Genomic DNA, 24,078 nt, shown 5'->3' on the forward strand with positions numbered 1-24,078 from the left:
GGCGGCAGACGCTATTTGAGTGAGGACCAGCGGATTGTTGTACATAGAGCCGGTTTAGTGTCGTCAATGGGAAGCACGCGAGACGGTGGCAAACCGAGTTACGGTCTAGAGTGAAATCCGCAGCTGCACCATGCTCTCCCGGTCCATCCCGTGTCTGTGGATTACATTTTGCCTTCATGTGTGCTGTTTTGTGGACAGCGGGGAAGCACAGAACGCGAAGGAAGGTGAGTTGTTAAAGTTTGGACTGCCTTCGTGCCGTTACAGTTGGACACATCCTCCCGGTTCGACCCGGACGTGTCCAGAAGCAGCAGACAGCGTCCGGACTTTTTGCGTTCTCTCTTTAATTCCAGTTATTATTACGTGTGTGTCGGTGAGGCCGGTGTGCGGGATGACAGCGCGGTCTGCTCACGGGGCTGTTTAACGGGCGACCTCTCGGTGTTTTTACGCACGGCGACAGAACGCGAATCAGTACCAGAAGCTGTGTTTTTATTTGACTCCAGCGACAGTCCGCAGTCACATAACCAGCCTGTCCGCGGTAGATGAACAGTCTTGTCACCACAAAACTAGCAGCCCGATATCCACGGATCGATAACAGCGGGCTCGCTGCGCGGGGAGTGAGCGCGCCTTCGATCAGGACGCAGTTTCGGAGGGTTTATTCCATCCAGAGTGGCCTCCCACAGACAGTCCTGTCTGCTTTCCTGGAAGGAAAATCCAGAATATTGCCGTGGAGCCGTGATGTGGCCCAGAGACGGCCAAGTTAAAACAATAAAAGACCAAATTAAGAGAGGATGTAAATAACTCCTGACAGTTGAAAATTCACATTTTTAATTAATTGGATTCTGATTAAAGTAAGGACATTATTGTATGAATAAAAACTGAAATTATTTTCACCACCAAAACTACAGCAGGGAGAGTGAAACGGAGCGTGTTGTGGAGGCTGACATGCTGATATGAATTGTAAATCCTCCGTGATCATATGCGGGATTTTTGTGGACCTCCGTATCAGACAGTCTCCTATAAAACATAACCGGATCGTTATTATTTTATTTCCACGGCCGTGCGTCCTGGCGACTGCCCGCTTCGTCACGACGGAACTGTCTGCTGATATTTAATACAATTTTAACTATTTTTTTTTTTTTTTAAATCCGCCGCGTTGCCGCTTTGCGCTGCCGCACGCGTCCAGAACATAAACCAGGCTCTGATATGACAAATCTTCTTCTCTGATTAAAACTGCAGCCAAGCCGCATGTTTCAGATGGTTCAGCACAGTGTCCGGTGGGAGCCGAAAATATCATGTGAAGCACATACATGCAGTCAGTGCGTCGGAGCTTTGACCTTAATGCAATAACTTCCACTTCAAAAATGACTTTTAATAAACACGTCATAGATTAGAAGAATTACAGATTAAATGTGCGTAAATCTCATGCGTAAAGATTCCCTCATTCCAGTATTAATGGAGACTCTATTGTATTTAATCAGAGTGCGTGTGTCTTGAATTGTCTCCTGAAAGTTCCCCGCAGACATGAGGACCTGTCTGCTGCAGTGTGGACGCTCTGATTGCATGTTGTTTTTTTTTTTTTTGCTGTAGCTGCTGCTGGTAGAAATTAGGTCACGGCTATATGCGCTATAGATACATACATGTGGCCTATGAGTTGTACCGAGGCCCGGTGGCCCGGTGAGATTTAACCACCTGCCTCTTGGTCTCCTGTCACTAGTGATTCTGCTGGACTCCAAGGCACAGCAGACAGAACTGGAGTGGATCTCCTATCCTCCCAATGGGGTAAGTCTGCAGAACCTCTGCATTGCCTGCATGCGGATTTATTCCACATCTCTATACTGTTTTTTTTTTTTCTCTCTCTCTCTCTATTGTCTCACATCTGTGAAGGGAATAATACGCTTTAAAGGACACATGCGGAAGGATCAGTGTGCTGCATGCAAAAGTATTTCCAGAAGAAAAAGATTGCAAGCGGTTGTTTTTCTGCATCTAAACGACCGTTTTTGGACATTCAGAGCTCAGAAGGCCTGAAAGCAAAACCAACTCGCTGGTCTGATTAAAAACAGGCAGAGAGAAAGTTTTTAAATAAATAACGCAAGCACAAGCAGATAAACCGAGCCAATTCATTCTTTAAAGATGTGTTTGCGTGATAAAAACGCATCTGTTAATCTGCCTTCCGTCTCCGCAGTTTACTGTATACAGAAGCGTCTGGAATATTTCATGGAGTTGTATTCCCGGCGGTTTAATCACCTGCGGTTTAGTTATGATTGCCAATCAGTCGCTTGTCTGTCTCTCACACTTAAATGTATTCCCTCATTCATTTCCAAATGTATGTCATGTTGTTTCAGTGGGAAGAGATCAGCGGCCTGGACGAGAACTACACGCCCATCCGTACGTACCAGGTTTGCCAAGTCATGGAGCCCAATCAGAATAACTGGCTTCGGACTAACTGGATAGACAAGGGCGATGCCCAGAGAATTTTTGTGGAACTGAAGTTCACCTTGAGGGATTGTAACAGCCTACCCGGAGTGGTGGGCACGTGCAAGGAGACGTTCAACTTGTACTATCAGGAGACGGATTCGGAGGTGGGCAGGAGCTTAAGGGAGAACCAGTACGTGAAAATTGACACGATCGCTGCAGATGAAAGCTTCACCCAGGGCGACCTGGGCGAGAGGAAGATGAAGCTGAATACAGAAGTGCGTATAATCGGCCCCCTGTCCAGGCGGGGCTTCTACCTGGCCTTCCAGGATGTCGGGGCGTGTATCGCCCTGGTCTCTGTCAAAGTTTATTACAAGAAGTGCTGGTCTATCATCGAGAACCTGGCCACGTTCCCAGACACCGTGACGGGTTCGGAGTTCTCCTCGCTGGTGGAGGTCGAGGGCATGTGTGTGAACGACGCCGAGGAGGAGGCCGACAACTCTCCCAAGATGCACTGCAGTGCCGAGGGGGAGTGGCTGGTGCCCATTGGGAAATGTATATGCAAAGCTGGATTCCATCAGAAAGGAGACGCCTGTGAACGTGAGTGTTTTTACTTTTTGAAAAATATTTTTGGGGGATAATTTCCTTCACTCGTTAGAATTCCCAAAATTGTTTCTTATCGAATAAACTTTTTAAATTGCATCCTGGATGCCGCATCACAAAAGAGGTGCGAAGAAAAAAAAAAAAAAAAGTAGACAATAAACTGGGGAGCATTAATGATTTGATTATGCAAAGCAGGTGAATGACAATTACGGCTTCGATGGCTGAACAGTTGTGTTGGCAAACGGGATTAAAGCGGCTGATGTGACAGCAGTAAAGTTAGGTAAAGTATTAAAACCAAACATCTTCAGTGGAATAATTGGATTCAGTGCTAATTGATTTTGAGGCTCTTAATGTATCGGCGTGATTCTGTTGACACTGGGATTAAATAATAACTTGAGTTGAGCTCCTCGGCTCCAACGCTCCTCTCAGTCTGTTTTACTGGCGGGGAGCCAAGACAATCAGCAGCAGAACATACCGGTCCAAAAGGAAATCCAGCCGGTCCTTCAGTGTCCCTCTGGCCTGGCACAACGACCCCGACGCGGGGAAACAATCCGGCGTTTAGGCCTCGGGGGTATTTATGAAGCAGCGTAACAGGAAGAGAGCTCTTATCGTTGTCGTGGTGCTCCGTCGTACCGCTGCAATTAACAATAATTCTGTCACACGCAGGATTATTTTCAGCGGCCACCTGACTCGAACGATAGAAATCTCTGTGGATTAATAGAGGCTGACTTAGGTCACACAACTTAAGTGGCCTGTCTTGTTTTTTTTTTCTTTTTTGCAAAGTGGGCAACCTCAATGTAAGCAGCTTAGACGGAGCAGCAGCCAGTAATAATTGAAGGGAATGCGTCTAAGAACAAATTAGTGTCCCTGGCAGACGAGCTTTTATGCCACGCTGTCATCCATTAGGGACCCCTCTGAGGGAGGTGTGTTAATGAAATATATTAGGCCATGTAATTTAGAGCAACACAGCCCGCCTCAAGTAGTGCTACGTCTCTAATGTTAGCGGGCTATCGCTAATTCAACCCCACGGAGCTCCTTCTTATTGTTCTTGTGGTTTTAATATGCATAGATGTAAGATCCAGTTGTGCCCTCTGGTTGAGAGAAAGCCCACCATTTATTTCCACAGGGAGAGCAGCGCAGCAACAACCGATAGCTCCGACTTGTCTGGGTAATTTTAGCCACCTTTTATGATTATGTCTTGGTGCAAAGCCCTCCGAACACAAGACCGTTGCCCGTCTCTATTAATTAACGTGTTCGCGTGTCAACTGGAACAAATGGTGGTACATCCGGGCAGCGGTAGGAGCCGGAGGTTGAGCGAAGGCAGAGCGAGGAGGCTCCTTAGTGTGTGTGTGTGTGTGTGTGTGGATCAAACCCCACAGTCTTGACACTGCACCTTTATGAGCTTTATCTCCACCGAGGCATGAGAAGCTTTTGTATTAAGGGATAGTTAATCTAAATAAAAATGAGAATCACGGTGCACCATCAGCACTTCTTCCAGCGGCTCCACTGACAGCAAATTGTCCATTCAGTAGTTTCCCCCGCCGAATAATCTGAAAGCTATTCTAAGTATTTGTATCAGCTGAACAGCAAAGCAGTAAGTCCAAGTGTCTGTGACGAGCTCGTCTGAGTGCTGTAAAAAAAAACAAAAAAAACATCAGCTTTTTGTTTTCTAATGTTACCTCATGTTGCAACTAGTTAGTAGGAAACATGTTGGTGCCTGGAGGAAGTGGTTGTCATAGAGGTGAGACACCAAGAGTTTTACAGATGAAGATAAGTGCTCCACTTTTCAAAGTCTCTCCTCTGAAGCCTTCTTGGTTTTGTACAAATCACAAACAGTGATGTTGATATTCCAAAAAAGAAAGAGAAGAATTAAAGAAAAGTGAAGTGGAACAAACTCACAGCCAACATGTGAAATTACAAGCACCGGATTAAAACGTAAAAGTCAACTTTTTTTAAACATATTTTCTAATAAAAAAAACTGGTCAAATTATTTTCTTAAGTCTTTAAGTGGCTGGTTATATTTACTGTGTGCTGCGCTGTGATTATAACACTTAGCGCAAAGTCAAATATTCATCTGGTGGGGGTTAGGGGTTAGGGAGGGGGGTGCAGGTGGAACCAGCGAGTCGAGCTGTCAGTCATGTCATTTGAGGAGCCCCCTCCACCCCCCCACTGTGTGGATTCGAAGGCCTTCTCCAGAAACGTGTTGTGATCCACTCATTCATCACCGTCAGCAAAGAGGGACCCCTTGTCTTTCACTTCTCTCTCTGCCCCCCCTCCCCCCCCATTAACCCCTCTCCCCCCTCGTGTCTGTCTTTAACTCTTTGTGTGGCAGTAAATGTCACTCTTCTTCCCCCGGCCGCTGTGTTCACTCAGTGGTGTCAGTGTAATGTGTTTTAAAAAAAGAGAAGAAAAGGCCAGTTGAAGTGTCCCCGCAGCCTGCGAGAGCTTCATTTCGCCAAAGAAGTGCGTGTTGTGAAAATAGCGCCCATTCATTGGCCGGTTCTGTTCGGCGCTGGCTGCTGGTCGCGACGGAGCCACCGAGTCGTTTCGGCAGAGAGAGGGCCCTTGTGGGAGGACACTGCCGTCTTTGTTCGGCTCAATCCCGGGAATGTATGTTGTCCGATTTTGACACATCACATCATTGTGGTACTAAGTAACCAGCGCCTGAGAAATGATTAACTGTTGACCCTCGCCCAGAGGAAAAAAAGGGAGAGGCCTCTGTGGTGAGAGCCAGATAAGCCAGGCCGTATCTAGCTGCTATCGGTGCATGCTAACAGGAGCAGTAATGAGAGGATACAGCATCCCGGAGACGCCGGCATCATCCATCTTCACTGTCAGGGAGTTGGACAGAAGTTAGTTGGAGACTGATTGATGATTGAGCCCCCGAGGGAGCGGCTGGAGCGGCTGGAGCGGCCGGGCTCTGAGCGCGACAGCTAACGTGTATGGAGGCCGCCAGGCGGCCCGGCCCCCAGGCCTGCAGAAAAAGAGCTGGACTTAGCAATTCAAATGGAGCCAGGAGGTCCTCATACATCTTGATGCTTCCCTGATTGATAAGGTGTGAATTTAATACACCACATGGCTGTCTTTTCACAAGCGCTCCAGAGCTTAATTATGCAAATGAGAGGTGTGTGTCAAAGCCGTAGGAGACTCAAATGGACCTAAATCATTCAAGATTGAAACAAATTGGTGATGGATGGGATCTCATCCTGTCACTGTTAGTGTGCTTCCTGTGAATAGCAGCATTCTTCCACAGCCCAGGGCTTTTCCTGCGTGTTGTCTCAGCCTGGCAGGTAGCAGTCAGCACACAGATGTAGCATTCTCTGCTCAGTGTGCAGTTACCAATACAGTTGGCAATGTCCTAAAATGGATCACTTAGAGGAGGAGACCAAGAGAGAGAGAAACAAAACTCAACTGATTCATGAACAAATAATTAAAGCCATCAATCAACCATTCACTGGCTGCAGCCTCTCAAAGGTTTCCTCCATTTTATTCGATGATTAGATGGAATTTGTTTGTTTTTTGGACTGTTGGTAAACACAACAGGATGTTTTTACGACATATTTTTCACAGTAAACATTTAGAGCTAAAACCAAACATTTAAAATGTATCTAAAAATCTTTTGGTTCCTTAAAACCAACCAATAATCCAAACCCCAAAGATATTCAGTGTCGTAACAACAGAAGATACTGATGTTTGAAAAGACATTTTTGCATGAATAAATTTACCAATAAATTAATAAAATGATTGTTTAAAGTCTAGATAACTCCATTTTGTATTGGTATTAGTATAGTTATTATCTGCGGACATGTGAACTGTCCAGCAGACATTCAAGGATATCAAGTATGACCTCTAAAATGGGTTCTTATTAAATCACTGTGGTAGTTTGGATTTAAACTAATGTGTTGGCATCGGTACCCAACAGCTTCCTCGTTCTACGAGGTAGAATGACTGTTTTTGTCAGAGGTCTGGTGGATTTGAAGAAAGCAGCACATGTACCCGGTCACTGTACGCTTACGGTTCCTCTTGTGCTGGGAAAGCACCTAAGAGCTAAAAAAAAAAAAAAATCCTCCAAAACTGTTCCTGCAGAGTGAACACATAAAAGTTTTTATAAGTTCCTCCCGGTCGGTCCGAAGCTCCTTCAGTGTTCCTGCAGCTCCTCATCAGTCAGGACGAAACCACAGGTCAGAGGATGAAGACAGGGCACGATGTTTGAGCTTGTGATTTGGCAGCCTGTAATAAAGACTATTTATTTTACTTCCACGTCCAGCTCCCCCTTTTCAAATATACACTTCCAAATGAGAAGTGAAAGCAGGAGGAGATTGTTTCCAGGGATACACTCGCCTGAGCTGGTGGCAGCGGCGCTTTCTGCGGGATCCAGTCGCCCTGTCAACGCATCACATGAAATACAAATGCCTCACTTTTACATACGAAAAAAAAAAAAGTTTCCTCCGAGGCTCCTTCACTAAGTTGTTTGGCTTTGTAAAAAATTGCCTCAGTGATATTCATATTAGCCACACTTTTTCAGAAAGCAATAGCGTGTCATAAGTAATAATTTGCCGGTTTCCAGGTTTCCAGAGATCAGAGTGAGGTAAAGATGGATCTGAAGAGTCCGTCTGAGGGCAGGGAGCTGAGCTGAGGAGGGCAGGAGGCCGGCCGTGTGATCGCTGTCTCTCACCTCTGCTGATAAACTGCAACTACTCACTCACACACACATGAATATCAAGCAGCTCAAGCCGCTCCAAGGTTGTTTGGAAAACACATCTCACAGAGACATCTTTGGAAATATTAGCAGCTGAGCATTTCAAGCAAAAGTACTATTTGAAATTTGCACGGTGGAGTGTCTCTCAGCGGTGCAAGAGTTCACCCGCGTGGTTTTCATCGCACCTCATCTTTATTTCTGTTTTGAAGGACTTCCTTTGTATGTTTCCTCACATTCGCACCAGGACATCTAAAACCATATATATTTTTATCTGCAAAGCTCCGAACTCCTGAAAGCTTGGCGTTCTTCTTCTTCTCCTTCTCTTTAATGGCGGCTGGCAGACAGCTTTTAGGCGCTTTACTGCCTCCTTCTGACGGGAGTACCGCATTACAACCAGGTGCCGGTAAAAGCGGGAAATAAGAAAGAACAGTAGTCGCATGTAGTAATTGATTTTGTAGATTATAATGACTATTCAAATATTTGAATCCCTTCTAGAAACCTCTTGTCTTCTGACTCACAACTCTTGAACCCTGGGCAGGCTGTACTCAGTTTTACTCTCAAACTAATCTTTACAGATTAACTTAGTCCGCTCAGAAGCATGCCTGTTGTACCATAGATATTCCAGGACACCTTAACTTCGTGGGATTATGTCTTAGTCCTTTAAAAAAAAAAATGGATGTATAGACAACAATGAAATACTTTAAACCTGAAGAAAACATATATATATATTGACATAACGAGCACGTCTGTCATGACTTCTGAGCCGATTTATTGACGTTTACCTTCGATGCAAATCAGAGCTGCTCATATGTCTGGTTGAAGTGTGTTGTGTATTTGTGCAATTTTCTGAGAAGAAACCTTTGCAAATTTGACCAACCAGCCAGCCAGCACTTTAAATCAGCAAGAGAAAAACATGACTGATGACTTCTCAGCGTTGAGGTCTTGGAATCTGACCTGCCAGTCCAAATTTGAGACCCTACGTTGCATCACATGAATGGACAGAAGCCGAGTAAACATTCCTCTTTCTCACACACACAATGGCATACGGTCGGCTATACCAGTTAAGGACCGTGTGATGCCCAGAAAGGGAGACCTCTGTGACTCCGCGTCAGATAGTGTTATTTCCAAGGTGACACCGAGGTCCTCATTTGGCCATGCATGAGGTCAGTGGATATTAACTTCATTTACACATGGCTGCAGACCGGCCCAGCGCCACAATGGAGGCCTGCCGGTTGTGTTTAGTAACATGAGCACCCGGGCTGACAGGACACTGTCAAGAAGAAGATGGATGATCGCAGCAGTTGACCCCTGATCGCCAGAGGAGTCACCTCTCTGGCCCCCCTCTCCCTGCATGACAAAAGAGCCCTCCCCACCGTGCGGCAGCCCTCATCTCCACTTGCACTAACAGGCTGCGACATCTCCATCGATCCCCGCTTCCATTCCTCTCGCAATCCTAAGCTCTTGCCCTTTTTAGCTATCCAAACTGTGGCACAAATGTCTTTTTTTATAATTGTTTGCCGGCTAACTGCTTGAGAGGGATGTGATCAGACAGGCGAACTGCGTGTCAGAAGACAATGTGTTTGGTGTTTTGTGTTGTGTCCCAGTGGCATGAGGGTGAAAGTGATCTGTGACCGGGCCCGGGGTCTGGCCACCTTCAGAGGCAGCAGGGGGGGGGGGGTCGTCGGCTCCTCCGGGAGGTTTCAGACCACTGACTCTGCGCTTCAATCTTCCTTTTAGAGGAAAATCAATAACTTATTACATAACTTCTTCACTTACATCCAGAGCAGAGGAAACAGGACTTAAAACGTGCTCCGGATGGCTGAGCTGTTTCTTGCAGTGAGTTGTCTTAAAGAGGATTTCCAGTCTCTGGGAATCATCATGTTTAATGCTGCAACTGATCATAATGTTCATTATTAAATGATCTGCTGCATTACCACGGGATAATAAAATTGATTGGCTCTATAACTGAGTGTCCATTGAGACAACCAAGGGCCATATGATAAAATGTGTTGTTTTATAACTTGGATGAACGAAGGTTCTAAGATCAGTTGAGACTGAAGTCCTGGTGGGCGTCTGAGGCCGAGCCGGTGCCTCTGAGTCGGGGGAGCAGCAGCAGTGATGAGCGGCTGGTTCGACATTGTTCCCTTCCTTTCTGTCACAACTCTCTGGGACCGGAGGGGGAGCAGCGGGGAGGGGCGGGTGCTGGGTCAGGAGTGTTGGTAGGCATGGGCACAATTCAGAGATAATGCTCAGCTGCTGACTGGGACATTTTCCGTGCTGATTTTGCTCGGGCTGCAGGGGGCTTTGGATCGGTCAGACCTTTAGACCCGCTGCTTTCATCCCCAGAATGCAGAGTCCTTTGCCTCATCTGCAGTGTCTTTTTAGAGCTGACCAGCCCATCCATTAAAGGTAGCCGCCTGGCTGGCCTTAAGGGCCCACTCTCCTGTTTCCATGTGAGTTAAATGAACTAAACAAAAGGCGATTAGGCAGGGACATTTTCCATGTCACTGAGAATCCATTTCAAAAAGCTCACTCTCCACATGATAACTTGAAGAAGCAGGGAGCTCTTAGGAGGATTGTGCACAGACTCCCGATGCAGCTCAGGCAGAGCGAGAGGCTGTAAATTCACTGATGTAATGGGTTTAATCTTAAAATGCCCTTCATTTTCCACCTCCAAATCCATGCAGTAAATCAGCCTCCGTGCTGAAAGAGAAAACAGGTGTTTGAGTTTGTTGTTTTTCATTTGTATTGCTGTCAGCAGCGGCTCTAATGCAGCCGAAGCAGTTTTTCTTCTGTGAGATCATATTACTTCCCCCTTTTAAATTTCACTCATAACCTTACTAGATACATTTGTTTGATAGTCTTGGCTTTGCAGTCTTAGGTTTATCATGAAAAGGGAGATTTAAAGACTAGGACTCAGGATATTCTAAATTTTTCCTACAAAACCAACTTCAGCCTGTTTCTTAGATTACTGTCTCCTGCCGATGAAATGAAGATCATTCATGGTGCTGGTGGATTAAAAGGAGACATTTAAAAAGAATAGATGGATGGATGGATGGATGGATGGATAGATGGATAGATGGATAGATAGATAGATAGATAGATAGATAGATAGATAGATAGATAGATAGATAGATAGATAGATAGATAGATAGATAGAAATCCAAATATGTAAATATACAGTATATACAAATAAAATAAAATGTTTTAAAATTAATATCAGTGAATCCATAGCAACATCTCTTTCCAGAAACACTGTCCTTGTTATTCTGGAAAATCTACAAAAAACGCTGTAAATCATTTCTTCAATTTAACAAAGTATGTTTAGCCTTGTGTTCCCAGACCCAAATTCACTCGGTAGATATAGAAGTCTGATCGCCCTCCTTTGGAAATCGCTTCCTCTTGTTCCATCCCACTGGGTGTAGACTTTGGCTTAATTTAGAAACTACTGGAGCAGCCTTGAAGAAATCAACATTTACCAACATATTTGCTGAAACTCGACCACTGCTGTAACTACATTTAGAAAAACACGCTGGACTTCATTGTTGCTGCACTCAACCACCGACACTGGTCTCTGATGGGTCTTTCTTTCAGAGTGGTTGTGCAAACGTTAATGCGAACAGGTTCCAGAGATGTGATCAACAGTCAGACAGAGCGAGGAGAACTTATCTTATGTTGCAGGCAGAAAATGCAAGCGGAGCTGGACGAGGAAGTACTATATGTTTCCTTGTAGTTTTAAATGATCTGACCTTCATACTGACAATAGTAAACAATGCTAAAGCTGCTTGTGTATTGGTGAGTATGAACTTAAACAACTATAAATGTAGATTACCACACGTGACTCTATTGACTTGGAGCTGATGAAGTGCTCATTGGTTTGTTGTTTAATTCCAAATTGTCCCAGTTTTAGGTTAAACTTTGCCGGCTGGCTGCGGCGTTACTTCTATCCACATGGCAGGAGCATTAGCTTTAAATCAGAGTATAACTTAATCAGTGTCTGGCTTTGATCTTTGCTGTGTACAACTGAGCAGGCACTTCCTCAGGGTTTTCCCTGCTTAGAGGGCAAAGCTGCATGCCCTCCAACACAGTGTAAGGGAATGCTAATCTTGTCTTTGTTTCTCATGGAAAGCTACTTATCTCCCGCTAAGCACAGGTACCTCGGATGAATGGCTCGCTTGTGTGGATGTGTGGAGTGCAGCAGCAGCCAGACAGCCATTCCAAGTATGCGTGGGGTGGAGGGAGGATCCAGCATAACATGACATCGTATTCTTTAACCATTTAGTACACTATATGTTTCTGTGGCTCCTTTACATTCAGGCGCTGGCCTGGTTGTAGCCGTGTCCTGGCTTCCCGCCGCCGTCCGAAGCCCAGGGGAGGTGCTGCTGTTGGAAACGAGCTTGTTTGGTTGGTTTTTGACATTGAAACTCCATCTCTGTCCCGTGAAGCGATTTTCAGCACAGACTCAGCTGTTTTCCTTTTCTTTGTGTGTTCTGCCACTGCTTCCCCGAGCTGGGTAGGCGCCTCGCCTCTCATAGGTGGGAGATTAACATGTCTGCGGGCAAAAACCCAGCTGCAGAGCATCTCTTTCTTCACCGGTGGAAACAAAGAGGTTTAGAAAGGTGCAGCGGGCTCAGAGGAAAAATGAAAATTCAACAAGCACCTGCTGCTACCTTTGTTACTCTTATGATCAGACTCAAAAGCATGGTTAGATATATAATATTAAAAGTATGATTCTGCAGCATAATACTGGAGTTCTCTCAGTTCAGTTCAGATGATGCAAAGCTATATAAAAAAAAAATGTTAGCAAGCACTGCAGTAAGCCAGAGAAATAACTCATGTCTTGTTTTGAGCTACTCTGGATTTCTCCAAAAACCTTCCACATATCACCCATGAGACGAGATCAATTGAGCTGTCCTTTGGCTTTTTAAACTAGAAGAAATACACTCAGCCAGGATTTTTGCCAGGTCTGCCCGTCTGCGGTGCTCTGAAATTACTCACAAGATGTACTGCCTCTTCCATTGCAGGGGAAAACACCACAGGCTTTAGTCCATAAAAGAGACGCAGCTATAGTTCAGTATGCTTAAAATGCCAGTAAACAGAGCCTGATGAATGTCCGCACCCAGGCCGACTATTTATCCAAGCAAAGAACATCAGTCACATCTAATCAGAGCAGCGCACATAGGCCCTGGGCTACATTAATGCATAAGAAATAAGCTCTGTGTGAGCTATTGACATCCCTCTCTATATTCGTAGCACACGGTCACGCTCCTAATCGCACGCCTCGAAAGTAAAACTGAAAAGCATAAAGGAGGAGCTGGCTTTTTAAATAGCATTTCATTGTTTTCCTGCTAGACACTGGGCATCGTGAATGTTTGTGGCAGTAATAGAAGCCAACAGACAAGTTGGAGGGAGAGAAAGCATTTGTCTTTTTTACAGGTCGCATCGAATGTCGGGTTTTTGGTCTCAATACTAAGTCAGTTCTTCTTTAAACAGGTCGCTCCTCATTTTAAGTCAGTTAATATTTGAGCAGCACACATTTTGTTCAACTGCTCGTCTTTCTGCAACATTTAACAGTTCAACATGAGCAGATTCGTTCGGCCCTGACTGACCCCTCTGTTCCTCCCACTGACGGAGGCGATGGAGCTGCTCGTCCCGTGCTGGGATATTTTCCAGCCATAGTTTTAATGTGTGAAAACTTAAACACTTTAACACATTCATTTAGGAAATGTACACTTTATACACTCATAAAAGGAAAGTTTTGAAACCAGATTTGCACAAAGGACTATTTTTAAGTCAGGCACTTAAGAATGAAGACCCTCTCAAAGGTTCCTATCACAGCTGTGTGCATATTCCCAAATTAGCACAAACTGGTTGACCCGTAGGAAAGCTTTCGGGGGCCCCGGGCACCTTCCCGCTCTGCGTGGTTGATAATCCAGTCTTGCATCTCAGCGGTTGGGCTTCGTTTGTTAAATGAAAAACATCCGTGATGAAATATTTTCTGTGAAGCTTGTGACGGTCACCCATCGCCCTTTTCTGCACATGGAAAATGGCTTCGCTAGAAAGACATGTTCGCATAACAAAGTGAGGTGTTGAAAAAAAGGAAATGGCACTAAATGGTACCAAAACTGTATAATCAGCTGCAGAGCTTAGAAAAATAAATTATAGATAAATTTCAAACAACACACGGTCCTGTGAATCGTGCAGACAAAGGAAAAGACAGTGGAAGGAAACCTCCTCATAAACCACAGGCGACGGGCTCCACATTGTACCGCCCTGTGTTTACAGTTGATATTTATAAAGACATTTCCCTATCAGAACAGCCTTGGCCACGGCGAGCGCTTTACGGAAAGCAATGGTGTTTTTTGAAATAAGAAAATAAACTGTTTCCTTTATCACGGTTGACCCGTTCCACCTGGCATTCATCAGTGGCGGGCCCGGCATGTTGGTCCTGTCGGCTGCTCTCCTCCCTCTGCCTCTTTTATCACTCTAATGGGGTGCTATCTCCAGGCCGCTCTCTCCGGGTCTGCTCAGCACCGCTCGGCTCCCTTCAGCCGCATTCTTTCCACATCCATCCCGACACACGGGCGGATTTAACACATAATCAGGCCGGACGGGAGGGCAGCCGGAGAAGAAGGGGGGTCGGCCCGGCCCTGACAGGACTCATCATGCGAGCACCGCGGAGACAGAAAGGCCCAAACTAGTCGTTCTCACCCCGGCTCTGGCAGTCTGAAAAACAGAGGTAGGTAGGTAGGTATATCTCCCACATTTTTTCCAACACACTGCAGCTAAAATAATTTTAGTCCCGTAATAGCAGCAATATTAAGACAGATGGGGTACATACAGTATATATACAGTACATTAAATATCTATATATATTATATACAACAAACCAATAAACACAGTCAACCAATATCCCAGCTCGGACCAGCCGGCCCCCTTTGTGCTCAGTAGTAATAAGGATTGTAACTTTGATTGGATTTATGGGTTGTAAGCAAATAAAGAAGCTTAGTTCCTCCAGGTCCTCAGAGACTGGGTGCCGTCACAAGTTTTTTTTTTAATACTGCCACTAATATGTTACCTTAATTCTGCTACCGACACTATACTTTTTGTTTAAATTGCACAAATATGCCCTCCACATCTGTGTTACCACAACAGTCTGGAAGCCAAAACTTTGTCATCCGACCATCTTCACAAGGATTCACATCAAGGTCTTTCTGGGCAACCCAAAATATGCCCATGGATCATCCTCACTGACTGCACCTATTTGAACATATCATCTACACAGACACCCAAAGTCATAGAAAACAATTCTTCACTTTGGATTTGATGAGAGAAGTTGAATGGGAGTCTATGGAGCCAGAGGCTTTTTGGAGCCGACCTCTAGTGGCACTCGGTGGTATTGCAGCTTAAAACACTTCTGCATCGGCCTCATTTTTCTATAATAACCATACCTGAGTTTTGGTGCAAGTATGATACGTGAGTGTGTGTGGCGATCCCATAACGATAATTTATTTGATTCCTTTTAATACCTTAACCAAAGATCAGTTGTTGGTCGGACACCTCGTCAGAGTTTCTGACCCATGTTTGATTCTAAAAATCAACTAAAAAGGCAAACTTTCAATCCCATCTTTCAGCAAAGGCACAAGATTAAGTGAGGAAAAAAAAAAACCTCATCAACTGCCATTGTGTCACTTCAGACAAGGGAAATAATTATTTTCTATTTTGGCTGGGGAGGGATATGTCAGACTGCTCCCCCCTCCCTTTCTGTCCATCACCCGGAGTGTCATGATACTGCCAAAGCGTGAGAGAAATTGGATGTAATTCAAGAATGTTAAGAAGCTCAACACGGAAGAAAAGGAAATAAACCAAGATCTTAGAAAAATACAGAAATCTGTTTTCCCCGGTTTTTTTTGTTTATGCGTGTCTGCATAAGATAAGGAGACTTTGTTTTACTCTCCGGGCCACAAGTCTGCTGTGATTGAGAGACTACGGTCACAGGAGCGTTTGATTATTTCTATCCCGCTACTCCGAGGACCTCTCCTTTCTCAGGCTCCTCTTCCTCTCTGTGTAAAAGTGCTGACTGCAGCTCGTCCCCCCACACATCACTGAATGAAAGTGCCTGACCACTGTAAGGGAAATTACAGATGCTGCCTCTGTAGCCTGCCGAGGAGCTGGCTGGAATGTAAGACTTGTATTTTTTTTTTCTCTCTGCTAAACCTCAACCCGCTTCTCTAAAGACTGTCTAATTTCTGCGCGTCGTAAATAAGCCTGCTGTTGTGTCGGCCGCTCAGCTTCTTTTACGGCCCCGTGTCAACAAGCACAGTCGGCCTTTATCTGCAAGAAGAAGAAGACCAGGCTTACAGAAATGGGCCTTTTTCCCAAAGAGTCACTCTGAAACACTTCATCCTTACAAATGTAATTACACGTTGAGTTATGAGTCCTCTTGTCGAAGAGTCGGCCGTTTGGTACAATGTACCAGCATGTTTGTGTGTAGGCGTTTGCCAGGAAGGTGTCAGTCGTCCAGTCGCTTAAGAAGACTGCTGTGTGAACGGACTCGGTGTAATTGCTTTGTGTATATGTCCCCTCAGAAAGAAAGTGTTGCTGCAGGGACAGTCGACAAAGAAGCTCTCGCTCTCGCCCCATCTCGACTAAGAGTGTCTCCTCAGCATCTGGTGCCGGGAGAAGGGAACTCGCCTCGCTGCTGCTGGGACAGGAATGCCGGGCCGGGACGGCTGTGTTTGTACTTGTCACTCAGTGCACTGCCAGTGGTGGGAAGCACTGCAGAAACACTTGGTTGCCTGTGTCATACAGCCGTTCGATTTTTGAGGCCTCATTTGCCGCCTTGTTGCTTCTGTAAACATTCCCGCGTGCCAAACGCAGTCGGATGCACTGATAAACACATTGGCTGTCACTGAGAAAGAAAACGATGGAAAATGAACCATGTTTGCTTGTGAGCTCCAGTTAAAGAGCGGGTTTAGTTCATAGAAAACGCTGGTCTTATTTTTGTCATTTGCAGCCATCATTTTTTTTTTTTTTTTTTTTTTTTACTGACTGACCACTGAACTCACCAAAGTCATTTCTTAGATTGGGGGAACAGCAGTGGGTCCAAAAACAGGCCGTCAGTTAAGAACAAAACTGAGTGTTGCTTACAAAACTTTTTTTTTCTCTCCATTTGCTTCCTTATGCGTCACACTTCCTGCATGTGGTTAGCATTAAGTGCATTTTGAAAGTAAAGGCTGGGTACAGAGCTTTGATACTTTAAAAACACCAACCAAAGTACAATCTACCATCGAAATATGGCTCGGGATAACTTTTGCTGCCTTTACTCAGAAGTAAATCTCATCAGCTCCTACTTTGGCAGCTGGACTACATAGATAAAGCTACTTGGTTTCCATTTAGGATGCCTCATTTAAATCTTATCAAACTAGTATTTGACCACATGTCTGAGTTCTGCTTCTGTGTGTTCAGACGTCTAGCTCGAGTATACCAACAGCCTGGGAGGTGTTCCGAAGACACTCGTTAACTGTAGAGACATAAAACGGACGGGATCACATTCTCCCAATCTAAACTGCATAAAAACTAAAGATTTGTACCATAATGTCCAGTGTAATTTAGCTTACAATTGATTTCATGTGAACAATGCCATTATCGGTATTGTAAAGTGAAACCTGCCTTGAAGGTTAATAAGTAGCTGAATCTGAGAATAATGAAACTAATGTTTTTGTACATGGTCCCTGACAAATAAATGTAATTAGCCCCTTCAGCTGGAGGTTATTTTTTTCTATTTCCATCTGAAAAAACTGTGAAGCCAAAATGAAGAACCTCGGGCTCAATGGACAATTTAAAAAGCATTACGACTCCTGGATGCCATCACCAGGCCGCCTAATCAAAACTGTAAATTAAAGAGAATATAACAACTTTAAACCTATAGAGTCAGAAACGGTGAGGTTACAACCTGCTGTCAAAATTAGGAAATGAGGGGTGAGTGTTTGCTGAAGAGATGGCAAAGGTTGTGTGTGCTAAGCAAAGCGTTTTTCCCCTGAACATCATCGAAAGCCTAAAAACAGATGTAGCTTTATGGATATATCCGCTTATTTGATGTGTACTTGTAGTTTTACATTTTTTGTTATCGTAGTAGTAATAGTTTTTGTATCAGTGTTAAGGGAGAAAAAGCACAACTCCAACCAGTTGAAATTCTGTGACTGTTACAGAATATTCGTGCAGTTATGAAATACTAGATTTCTCCTTTTAAAGCCGTGTTCAGTTTTGAAAGCCGTCCTCTCCAAAGCCTTGCACTAATCTTAATCTGCACCGTGGGTCCTCCAGTTGGCTGGAGCGGGGGGCCGTGGTGGGAGATAGCCCCAATTTTCCCCCTCCGCACACCGGCCCCGCTGCCGAACAGCTCTCAGAAACCCAAATGCAAACAGACGCGCTGGCTTATCCTAATGTTAAAAAAAGGCTGTCGTGGTGGGTGACCGCGGCGGGACGCAGCCCGTCTTTAACCCGCTGGAGGAAGTCCTTCAGTGTCATTACAACGTCCACGGGGGGTGTTTACACTGCAGCTACACAGGGTTTATTTTGCTGTTATGTGGAGTGCTATCGCTCATCACAACTGTACATACAGTAAAAAAAAAAAAAAAAAAAAAAAGAAGCTAAATATGATGAGTCAGCACTCATCTTTCGCCCGATCAGCACTTGCGACCTGCTGGCTCGCGCATTCCTCGTGGCTCTGCTTTCAATTACCGGATCGAAAAGGTAAAGAACAATTAATTATTAGATTAAAGATAAAATCACGTTATTTTCCTGTTGATAAAAACAAAAACAAAAACAAAAAAGGTCTTGTTTCACAAGGCTGCTGCTGCGGCGCGATAAATGAGGAGCGACGGGGCTTTCATGTCGCTGAAATGAGGATACGTCGGCCTCCGCCTCAACCGGAAATATCTGATTCCTCTGGGCCTCTTAGTCCGGACCTGTCACAGGAAGGGGGGGGTGGCCAAAGGGGACAAACATCAAAAATAACAACAACAACAGCAGCAGCAGAGCAGAATGGAGGTCTGAAAAAGATAGAAGCCGGTCTGAGAATTGTTGCTCATTTCTGCTCGCGCTTCATGAAAAATGCATTTTGCGTGTAATTTGGTAGTTTGTATGCAGAGCTGCTCCCAGGTAGAGATTTCATGCAGATTGTTTAGGACATCCAAGGCTGAGTCGGGTTTCGGTCGGCGTGGATCCGCTGACTTCCAGACCCAGAATAAGTGTTTTCCTCTTTGTAACATTTCAACATGGGCTGTGAGGTTTCTGTGAGTCACTGGATCTGTTTTCCAGTCTGTCTTTGTCATTACTTGCGCGGCTCTTTTGGAGGATCATCTGCACCTTCAGAAAAACTGACGAGTGCACGAGTCAGATGGATTTAAGAGCGTGTGTGTTAATTACCACGGAGCAGTGATGAGTCTTTGATTCGTCATCTCACCGGTTTGTTTACCTACGAGGTGAAACGCTGAAATGATCCGTGTGCTGCTGCTCGACACATCGCTTATCTCTCCGCTCTGCTGAGGAATGTTTCCTCTCACAGATAGCACTTGTTATAAACACGTCGGACCCCTTCGCCGACCTGATGATTCAGCAGATTAAAAATAGCCTCGTTATGCTCCTCTCAGGTTGTGGTTTGTCCTCGGGTGAACGCTCCACCCTGAGTTCAGCGCTGCCGTTGCATGGCTCAGGCTGCTTGATGAAGTGTGTGTGTGTGTGTGTGGGGGGGGTGGGGGTGGGGGGGGGGTGGGGGGTGGTGCTTCGTTCAAACACCGACTCATCCAGATGTGAACACGGCGGTTTGTTCTGTCATGCCCTCTCCACGGTGGGAATTCAGGTGTGAAGCTAGGACTCTTTCAAACTGTGTTTGCACAGGACTAATATCACCTGAAGACATTCAGGGATTTGTAAAGACTGCTGAGATCATCAGTGAATCTGGCTCAGCTGGGATGTACTCAATCAAAATTGCCCTGACAACGTCAGAGACCTGTTGAATCACAGATCCTGACAGCCCCGGAGGAGATGCTTAAAAAGTTGCGAGAGGAAATTTAGACGCGATGCAGAATATTCCGGACAACAACTCAACGCAAGATATTGGTTGTAAATAGTTTGGATGACAAGTTTGTATCTCTAGAAATATATTTTGTCTGTCCTCCTCTCCGGCCCACCACGAATACAGTTTCCCAGGACGTTTTGGAAATGGAGACTTTTTGTAAATTAAAGCTCCATTAAAAGCACATTGACAAAATATAAAGAGAGTTTGGGGCCAAGATACTCTCAAAAATATTGAGCTTTAATACCAAGTGCTGTCAGAACCCTGTTTTAATATTGATCTAGTTCTGTATGTCAGTGGTTTCCAACCTACGTGCAGGGACCCTTCTGGGGGTCACAGGATGAATGTGAGGGGTCACCTGATGATGAATTGGACAGGAAGGAAGAAATTCTCCACGGCGTAAATTAGCTCTTTTCCAAAACTGTGAAATTGAACCTTTTCTGGCCTCCATCAACTACGACCATGAATCAGTCTGAGAATGTTTTTAAAGACTTCTTTTACTGAGAGCTCAACAAAACAAGGCATCTGAAGCTGTGGGAAGTTCTTTAAGACCTTTTCCACTGTTTTCTGACATTTTGTAGATGAAACGATTCATCAGTTCATCAGATAATAAATAATTGATATTTGTGTTGCCTGAAAAGATAAACTGTTCCTGTGACTCAGCTGTTTTCCTGTTTTCCTTCCTCTCCACAGCGTGTGGCCGTGGCTTCTACAAGTCTTCCTCCCAGGACCTTCAGTGCTCTCGCTGTCCGGCGCACAGCTTCAACGACCGCGAGGGCTCCTGGCGCTGCGACTGCGAGGACGGCTACTACCGAGCCCCCTCTGATCCTCCGTCTGTGGCCTGCACAAGTAAGTCTGCCATGCCGTTGCTAGGTAAACACAGCGCAGCTCGCTTGCATTTAAACAGCTGCTCGTGCGAGACGCTGCGGAGAGCCCGGTCCAGACCTGCTCGGTCCGTCTGCACTGGCCTCATGAAAGGCCCAGATGTGTTCCATAGCCGTCTCTCTGCCTCCCAGTATGTCATTATAATTATGTTTGCAGGCTTGCGTGTCTGTTTTCTGTCTTAGCCGGTTGCTAATGATGAGAGGAGCAATTTGCCATTTCCCGTCTGAAAGATTGCAATTACAGTCGGCAACGGCGGCGGCGGCCCACGCAGCGCCCGTTGTCTTCATTTGTCCCGGCCAGTGGAACCGGCCTGTGACAGCCATTGATGGCTTATTTACACAGTCTGAAGGGGCGGGGCTTGTCTGCCTACACATCCATTCTCCAACGTGTTTATTCCAAGGTGCTGCTGGATGGCTTTTATGTTCCTTTGCCTTCGGCTACTGTGCATGTGGAAGCAGCACACCCCAGCAGGGCCGTGTTCGCACTGCGCTTTATCTCTGGAGGTAAACAGGACCCCCAAACATAATCTCTGCACCTTATCTGTGTGCCGTCTCTCTGCTGATAATGTATCACAGGCCGGCTGCATCGGTCCGCAGGCTGCTGGCTGGAAGACAGACACACTGACGCAACTTTGAGTGGAGCGGATAAATTAAACATTTCAGATTGCCGTAATTTATTTTGTACCATTATCTGTTGAATGAAAACAACAAAAACAGATATTCATATGCAGGAAAATATGCACGGCTGTTTTCTCCCTGTACAACCAAAGTAGGCCAAATCAGAGTCTCTAATGCGTGCGTGTGTGTGTGTGTGTGTGTGTGTGTGTGTGTGTGTGTGTGTGTGTGTGTGTGTGTGTGTGTGTGTGTGTGTGTGTGTGTGTGTGTGTGTGTGTGTGTGTGTGTGTGACAGAGAGAAACTGCTGGTGAGATATGCAAATAGTATAATTTTATAGTGCTGCATCGGCTTGTCTATGCATTAAATCAGAGGATTTAACAGATTGAAGTTTAGATTTAATGTTGTAAATGAAAAATGACTCTGATTTTTATGGGTGACTGTGAAGAAGCTTGTTGAGCAACGTCTTTGTCTCTGCCTGCTCTGAAACCTTTCTCATTTATTTCCAACATGCACAGGTGTGTTTGTGTTGCCAGAAGCGTCTGCTTCTCCTATTCTGAGATTCTTTGATTCCACTGAAGTGAAAATGTATTATTTATTTTCATTAAAATGCCAGAAAAGTAGGGAGATTGAAAAAAACAATATTGACTTGTGTTATACACTTCTAATTTTATCAAGCTATTCATGTTTGATCATATAGTGTGATACATTTAAAAGTACAAATGCTATCATGCTGAGTAAGGTCCCATTTAGGTGGTTCTATTGTACCAGAAGATAGTCAAGAAGCTTCACACTACTTATAAAATGTAAAAAAGAAAGTGGACCACGGTGTGATCAGCTACAGCACCACCAACACATTTATTAATGATTTATTGAAAAGATTGTGTAACTCACTTGAATTTAATATTATCAGGACAGTTCTAAAATTGAAGGCTCTATCAGTGTGTCATTTCAAGGCAGGTTCACTGCAACTGTCCCAGGAACCAAAATCAAATTTAATAGAGGTCAAAAGAACATTTCTGCCTTCGTCACCTTGCGTGTGTTAATCGAAGCATTGTCATTTCCTGTTTGTAGAAAACAGGAAGTCGAACAACAGCTTAATTCAGGATTTATTTTGGAGAACTACATACCAACACCAGCGATGGCACCGCTCACCTGAATTAGGTTAGGTTAGGTTAGGTTAGGTAGTTACTTTATTAATCCCTGAGGGGAATTTTTTTTTTTTTTTTAATTTTTTAAATTAAAATCACTCTCCTGGTGCATGAGGAAAAAACAGGTCTGGAGCTTCTGACCGCGGGGTCCCACTCCACCCCTGGTCTTTACGGTTTGATCACATCAGTCAAAAAAACCCTCTCTTTTCTAAGCACTGGGGAGGTTTTAGAAATATGAAACCTTCATGGATTAAAAATCCATAATACAAAGAGTAGAACTCAACCTTGTGGAGTCAGCACTTTCACAGACGTTGCTTTTATAATCGTGGTTTGTGGGTCACAGGGGATTTTAAAATTGCAATACTTCAAGTGACCACTTGGGAAAACTGTCAAGGAGGGCTGAGTGGTGGTGCGGCTCACAGTGACTCACTCACAGTGTCCAAATGTTCATTTCAACAGTGACTTAACTCATTACACTTCCCAACATACCACAGTATACCAATGGGAGACACACCCTGTCCTTTGTTTTCCTTTAACGAGCTTGTCGGCATCGTTACCCCCTGTCACTTACAGTCTTTACAAAGAGAAATTACACAATCTTTGTTGTAGCAATTAAACATGGAGCCCCTACACAATAGAACAATCACTTCAGCAGAGTCTGAGATGTTGCTGCTATTGTTTGGGTGGGAAATTATCCAACGATATCTGCGATAAATATTAAAGTAAACTGTAGTGACGTCCAGTTTGAACAGGGGAGGTTTTAGTTCTGCCGGTGTGGTACGGACTCCTTTAAACTTACCTGGCAGCCTCGTTCTAGACGCGCTGAAGCCCGTTGAGGTCGTTCCGGTGCCTTGTGAATAAATTCAGTGACCTCGGTGTGGATGGGATTCGTCTCCGCTCCGATCAGCGTCCGACACCGACGAGGGCCTAACTGAGGCTAAGCAAATGCGGGTCCGGCCGATGACCACAAACTACCAATCTGTCGGTGTAGCGCGGAGGCAGCCAGACAGATCCTGTTCTCGGAGACAGGTCCATTACTCACTTCTCCAACCATCCTAATCGGATGTTAACGCTTCACTCTGACATCCCTCGCTGATCAAGGGCAGGACACACATGCGCGGGTGGGAAACACAGAAAGTTCCCACTTCCCCTCCGTGTCCTCTGGCTGTTCCCTTCTGGGTAATCACCTTGCCCAAGACGCACAGTAATTACTGAAGTTGCCTAATGCACACTTTCCATTATTCATTTTCATTAACTTTGGGTCTACACTTGATGACCCCATACCATTATATGTAAATATGTATTTTTAACTTGTGTGAATACCCTCCTCCTCATTCAGCCGGCACAATCTGTGCACGGCTCTCCGTACGTGCGTTTCCTCATTCACCGCTGGATTAAGTCGGTGTGACCAATAGTCACTGTGATTTCCTCTTTTCAAGTCTTATCCGGACTAGGAGTGAATAGTAATTGAAAATGAATTTGCACTGCCTGAGTAAATAGCTTGATTGACAGGTTTTTTTTCAATAGGGGAATGTAAAGCTACCATATCGTAGGCCTTAGCAAAACAGAGAGATGGATCTCTGGCGCACACAGATTACGGATGTGTCTGCGAGGATTTCAGAGGAAATGTGATTAAG

General features: G+C 45.0%; 1 protein-coding gene across 4 annotated transcripts in view; it reads left to right on the forward strand.

The window, feature by feature from the left end:
* The first annotated feature begins 30 nt into the window (after positions 1 to 30).
* Positions 31 to 24,078, forward strand: part of epha7 (eph receptor A7) — an 88,580-nt gene continuing 64,532 nt past the window's right edge. For all 4 annotated transcript variants that reach the window (XM_069705822.1, XM_069705823.1, XM_069705824.1 and 1 more), the window contains exons 1-4: positions 31 to 224; positions 1,715 to 1,779; positions 2,343 to 3,012; positions 20,487 to 20,642. In XM_069705822.1, coding sequence (XP_069561923.1) covers positions 131 to 224; positions 1,715 to 1,779; positions 2,343 to 3,012; positions 20,487 to 20,642 — 985 coding nt within the window. In that variant the 5' untranslated portion in view covers positions 31 to 130. The remainder of the gene's footprint in view (positions 225 to 1,714; positions 1,780 to 2,342; positions 3,013 to 20,486; positions 20,643 to 24,078) is intronic.

Source organism: Brachyistius frenatus, unplaced genomic scaffold (genome assembly GCF_029030835.1).
Source record: "Brachyistius frenatus isolate BFR_SWC_R1_liver_20210118 unplaced genomic scaffold, ASM2903083v1 Contig_59, whole genome shotgun sequence".
In the NCBI taxonomy this organism is placed as follows: Eukaryota; Metazoa; Chordata; class Actinopteri; family Embiotocidae; genus Brachyistius; species Brachyistius frenatus.